The sequence below is a fragment of the Myotis nattereri genome, assembly GCF_964212035.1.
Source record: "Myotis nattereri genome assembly, chromosome: 3".
Taxonomy (NCBI): Eukaryota; Metazoa; Chordata; class Mammalia; order Chiroptera; family Vespertilionidae; genus Myotis; species Myotis nattereri.
In genome coordinates this window covers 51,270-57,567 of record NC_138077.1, presented here as the reverse complement: position 1 = coordinate 57,567, position 6,298 = coordinate 51,270, and the positions used below count along the sequence as shown (strand labels likewise).

At 49.8% G+C, this 6,298-nt stretch overlaps 1 protein-coding gene across 1 annotated transcript; it reads left to right on the top strand.

Moving 5' to 3' along the window:
• The first annotated feature begins 1,984 nt into the window (after positions 1 to 1,984).
• Positions 1,985 to 2,498, top strand: LOC308517315 (cysteine-rich protein 1-like). Its single transcript, XM_081088423.1, has one exon. It carries the CDS (start codon positions 2,069 to 2,071, stop codon positions 2,300 to 2,302), a length of 234 nt encoding a protein of 77 aa, XP_080944549.1. The 5' UTR covers positions 1,985 to 2,068; the 3' UTR covers positions 2,303 to 2,498.
• Positions 2,499 to 6,298: the final 3,800 nt, after the last annotated feature.

Here is a 6,298-nt window from a genome sequence, read left to right as displayed (position 1 = left end):
GATGAAGGGAGAGGGAGAGAGATGGAAACATCAATGATGAGAGAGAATCATGGATCCTCTACCTCCTGTATCCCCCCCATCCCCACTGGGTATTGAGCCCACAACCCGGGCATGTGCCCTGCCCTGGAACCGAACCAGGGACCCTTCAATTTGCAGGCTGACATTCTCCCCACTGAGGCACACTGGCCAGGGCCACAGTTGGTTTTTTAGAAAGATACATTTGTACTATTTCAGAGAGAAAGATCAATGATGAGTGATCATCCTAGATTGGCTGCCTTCTGCCAGAAGAAAGAGTGACATGTGTTCTCATCTGCTAAGCGTAAGGAATAGCCCTGGCCAGTGTTGTTCGCTGGTTAGACCTTCGGATGCCCAGGAAATGGTCTCTGGTGGGATTCCTGGTCCAGAGCACATACCTGGGACGCAGGTTTTATGGCCAGCCCCGGTCTGGGCTCCTGTGGGAGCCAAAGATCCATGTGTCTCTTGCATATTCATGTTTGCTTTTTGTTTCTTCTCTTTCCCCTCCTTCCCTTCCTCCCTCCCTCCCTTCCTCCCTCCCTCCCTCCCTCCCTCCCTCTCTCTGTAAAAAGCATATCCTGTGGTAAGAATTAACAAAAACGTACACAAGAAAAAAGTACAAAGATGGAAAAGATTTGGAGGCTGTGAAAAAGCAGCATACCCCTAAAGAAAGGCACCATGATGAGCAGAGCATTCGGCTACGCTGATGTTTTTCCTTGCGATGTGTCTATAAGATAAAAATAAAATGTCCGAGTGTCCCTCAGCTGTCAAGGTCCTGACAGAACACGAGGAGGCCACTCTAGCGCGGTCCTTGCAGGGTCTCCCAAGCCACCACGTTAGGGGCGAGGATCTCGGTGAGCGAGGCTGGGAGGAGCAGGGGAAAGCGAGGCGTGAAGGAGGCGGGGAATGGACAGAGGAGGGTCCTGCACGTGCTCCCCTGTCCTGCCTGTGTCGCTGCTGCCAGAGTCACCCACAATGAGAAGATGCGAGCAGACTCAGCTGGTGTCGGTGACCGAGGGACACACAGACCAAGGGACAGACAGATAATCGAGGCCGCAGTGGCCTGTAGAGGTTGACATCCGGGAACCTGTGGCCACATGCTGGTTCCTGGTATCCTCCTGGAGGTACGTTCTCAGTGGTTTTTGACTCCAGAACCCTGTATTGCATTTCTACACACAGCCCCTACTTCATGGTGACTCTGCCCAAGACCCAAGAGCCCTTTGTACATCCATTCACACAGCAGTTGTTTGCAAAGTGATCTCAAACTTATTCTATGTGGTTATTATGTATATGAAAAATAAATCCGAGCCAGCAGTCATCTGTTTGATGTATTATACATTTGTATTATACATGGATTTTATTTTAGAAAATGACATTTGTTGTACAAAGTTGCCTTCCTAAGTGTAATTAAGTGAGCATGTTAAAAACTTTGTAAGGGTGAGTGTTTTACTTGGCAAATGTTTAGCAACTTGGTAAGTATGAGTGTGTATTGCTGCCCAAGGAAGTTTTGGGGGTCATGTGTTGTCACCAAAGCAGAATGTTTGCTAAATGACTGGTCCCCATTGTCGAGGCAATCTGCCTGGTTTTCCCTTCATTCTATGTTATGAAGCACTAGGCAGAAGATAGAAATAGGCTTGTACTGATGGCACAGCTCCCACCTGCTGTGATGATGGAAGCAGGCCTGATGCTCCAAGCAGCATGAGAACACCAGCAAGGTAAAGGTTCTCATCCCCCTGGCATGGGGGGGGGGGGGGGGGATAATGGTAATCCACCCAGCCAGGGCCGCATTGTCTCCGTAGAAATGGGTCATCCAAATAGCAACACACAGCCCAGCAAGCGAGGCTCAATGATTGAGTGTTGACCTATGAACGAAGAAGTTCCCTTGATTCCTGGTAAGGGCACCCCCATCACCTGATTGTTTCTCTGTCTCCTTGTCCGTCTCTGTGTCAGATCCAGAAGAACAGATTTAAAATAAAACTGGACAGTCTGCGCGCCTCCCGGTTCCCGCCGTCTGTCCGCCCGCTCTGCCGCCGCCGCCACCACCGCCGCCGCCATGCCCAAGTGCCCCAAGTGCCAGAAGGAGGTGTACCTCGCGGAGCGGGTGACGTCCCTGGGGAAGGACTGGCACCAGCCCTGCCTCAAGTGTGAGAAGTGCGGGAAGACCCTGACCTCGGGGGGCCATGCCGAGCATGAAGGCAAGCCCTACTGCAACCACCCCTGCTTCCCCGCCATGTTCGGACCCAAAGGCTTTGGTCGAGGTGGCTCTGAGAGTCACACCTTCAAGTAGACCCAGGTTGTGGAAAACCCAACCTCTGGCTGCCCCCTGGACCTGGACTGCTGTCCCTCCAGGCTGATGCCCAGCCGTAACTCCTGGGGCTCCACAGACCCCACGCACTCAATAAACCAAGCTGGGGAAAAAAATACAATAAATAATAAAAAAATAAAATAAAATAAAACTGGAAAGTGTGAAATCTGCTCCTATCCTCCCCCCAAAAGGTATCAGATTTTACTGAAAATGCCCAGCACTTGTCTTCCGTAGTCATCATGAGAATTCCAATTCATGAATGTTCGCAGTATCTCTGTTTAAAACGTGTGTGCACATCTACACCCAAACAGCGGAGCATCGCATCCTGGAGAATTTTCCATTTCCTTCCACACTGGAAATGGAAACAAATGGTAGAGAAAGCTGGGCATGAAGAGAGAGGTTAATCATTGCAACCTGGACAAGATGTATTCAACAAATCAAGGCGTGACTACTCAAACCCGATCCTTCCTGTTTGTGGAGGTTTGGGCACAGGGGACACCAACATTTTTAATGTGAATGAGGACTTGATTGTGCAAAGCTTTCCTTCACCCCCTGAGAGATACTCAGCAGAGGTGCTGAGCCACTTGGAAATGTGTGGTGTTTCAATGCGAGGCTGGGGGTGGGGGTTTGCCCCTCCTGACCTGAGCGAGAGAGCCCACCTTCCAATGTGCACAGGGCCCCTGCTTGGGCGTCATCAGCTCCATGACTGTGGGCTGGCTCCTCACGAGTCAGCTGAGACCCAGAGAAAACAATATCCCAACTGGCCGATTTCCCCTGGTCCCGAGGTGCTGTGTCAGGATTGGGTTGATGTGGGAAAACCCGAGTATGAAGGTGTGGCTAAATGGTTGCTTCTGAGAGTTTCAGGTCACCCACCCAAGCCCTCAGTCATTGTAGGGAATGAGGTTCCCATTCTTCACATGGAAATGCCATCATTTTTTAAATGACTCCCTTTGTATGAGAGTTCCACATCATAATTCATGCAATTTTCTTTCCCATCTAAAGAGAAACCTACAGAAGCAGCTGGTTTGAAGAATTGCGACGCTGGGATCAGTTCTAAGACAGCTGTGGGGAATGCTGAAGCACCCAACAGAGTAGAGAGGGTGCGCACGTGGCTCAGGGGACGTTGTAAAAAGATGTTTCTCTTTAAAAGCAGGTGAGCTGGGAGGTGGTGAGTGGATTTCCCGTTTCTTCCACACCCTCCAACGGTGGTGCTTTTGTCTCAGTGCCCAGTGAGTGCCATGAGATCCTGGGTGAGAGGGAAGTGTATCAGAGACCATGAGATACACAAACCTTGGTCCTCCATTTGGACTTGGCTCCCCCTGGTTTGGAAGCAGGCCCAGGTCTTTGCACCTGGATTTATGTCAGCACCACAGACAGACAGACAGACAGACAGAGACACAAGGGCTCTCGTCGAGGTTCCTGATGAGGAAGTTTCCTAATCGTCTAATGGTCTTGTCAATATGTCCATTCCAAGGGGCCATATGCCCATTCTGAATGACTGTTTTAGAGACGGAAAGACCCAATGTTGTTCTTGTACCTATTTCTCTATCATCTATTTGCAAAACGGAGTGAAAAGAAGAAGAGCTCGGATGCCCCCATGTTCTGATTGTGAAAGATGTGTTGTGTTTCATCAGTTTATTTCACACACAGTTAGTGACGTTGTTCTGGATGGAACTGTGCTGGAGTCAGAAAGTTCATGAATGAACAAGCGCTGGTTCCTGCTTCTAAAAGTTGCCTTTAGGACGGGCAAAGGCCTATGCCAAGTGGTGTCGAGAGGCACAGGAGAACATGTGTATTTGTAGTGCAGGTGGCTGGGAAGGGTTTGAAATGGCCACTTGAAAAAGTGAGTGGAAGCAATAGCCGGTGTTTGTCAATGCTAGAGCATGAGGCTGCCAGAAGAACTCCTCAGCAGTCTCTAGTTAAAGAAGACAGCAAGGAACATAGTAGGCAGGGAGGGTGCTCACTCACTTTCAAGGCCACCTCAGTGCAGCAGTGTCAGGCGAATCCCTTGTCAGTGCTGGGAGGGACGTGGTGCAGACCCAGAGCCTTGACTTCATTCGCTCCAGGGGTGGCATGATGGCTGCCCTGGCAGCGTCGCTGAAATGGTGGGTCTAGTTTTTGGTCACATCATGTGGCTTTAGCTGGAAGCTCAGCACCAGGCCCAGAGGCACAAGGCGTTGTTGGTTGAATGGCCCAGTGAAGCTTTCCTTTGATTCCCAAAGGAAGGAATGATCCTGAAATGGTGAGTGAAGCCGCCTGACATTTAAAACACCAAGTCTGCCATTTCCCCCCTCTTCCATGCTCTCGGATCTGTATGTTCATGTGGAGCCTCACGGGACCCGCACTCATGCCCTTGTCCTCCTGTTGGGCCCCCACGCTTCCCTTGTGGTCGTCAGAGTGTGATTTTTTACTGCTCTTTAGATCTTGATGTCATTTTCATTTTGTGAATTGTTTTCCATGGAAGTCTAGAAAACACTGAGATCTTATGTATATATTGATGTACATATCTATCTTTCTCCTTTTGCCTGTTGCAGCCTTTGAAGAAGATGTTGGAGAGAGCTTGCAAGTTCCAGAATCTTTTTAAAAAATATATATGTTATTGATTTTTTACTTAGAGCAGTGGTTCTCAACTCTCTGGCCTTTGAAATACAGTTCCTCATGTTGTGACGCAACCATCAAAATATTTTTGTTGCTACTTCATCACTGTCATGTTGCTACCGTTATGAATGGTAATGTAAACATCTAATATGCAGGATGGTCTTAGGCAACCCTTGTGAAAGGGTTGTTGGAGCGCTAAAGGGGTCGCGACCCACAGGTTGAGAACCGCTGACTTAGAGGAAGGGAGAGGGATAGAGACAGAGAGTCAGAAACAGGGATGAGAGAGAAACATCGATCAGCTGTCTCCTGCACACCCCCTACTGGGGATGCACCTTCAACCAAGGTGCATGCCCCTGAGGGCTCAGCGGTTAGAGTGCTGGAGGGTGTGAGGCTCAGAGTGAGGTGAGTGGCTCCTGCAGGATGTGAGTAGAACCCCCCCCCCCCTCAGGTGTGATGCAGGAGGTGCCACAGTGTCTTGGAGGAGTGGCGGGGCCCAGGTGAGGCTGCTTAGGCTTGGCTCCCCTTTGTTGCTTTGACTGTTATTTCTCAGGCAGGAGCCACAGCCACCCACCCCTCCGTCTGTCCTGTGTCTTGTGTGCTGAGCCCTTTTGTGTGCCCCATTCCCCAGGTGAAGTGAACGTTGTCCTAACAATGATGTGTTGTAGTGTAAGCACACTGCCCTGTGACTGGTATTGCGGCCGTGACCAGGTCCGGGTGTTTGTGGGGTTTTGCTGTGTCTTCCCCATGGTCTGTGAAATTAGTGAAGATGACGGGGGGGGGGGCGGGGGGGGGATTCATTGCTATTTTAAGGTTGGAAGTTTGCAAAGACTACAGACTGAGCCTCTGGGTGTCAAAGTTTTCTTGACCTTTCCAAAGGTGTGAAGAAAGAGGAGCACAGCTTTTGCACTTTGCATGTTGGTGTGAAAGTGTTGTTGAAGTGAAGAATGAACCTGTAGTTTCCCCCCATTTTTTCCTAAGATATGTCCATGGCGATACCTGGTCTTAGGAGGGGAATGTGATCTTAAGGCTGTCAAGAGGAGCCTGTGGAGCTCCCCCAGCTGTCCAGGTGGCATTGTTTTTTTGCTCGTTTTAAAAATTGTCTAACCTGCCAAGTGTGCTGTTTTTGTAACGGTTTTCCCGCCTCCCCATTTTCTAAAATGTTTCTATTCTGATGGCACACAATCCATCCATTGTGTATGCTGAGGAAGATGTCTCCTTAGATCATTTTTGTCGACGTGCCTCGTAAAAGAAGTTGTTTTCGGACCAGGACACACAGGAGGTGACAGATCTATGGGAACCAGTCTGGATTTTTCCCAATTGGAGAGGCGGGCGGACGTCCCTGAGCCTTTGCCGTGGGTCCAGCTGTCAGGAGCGTGTGAT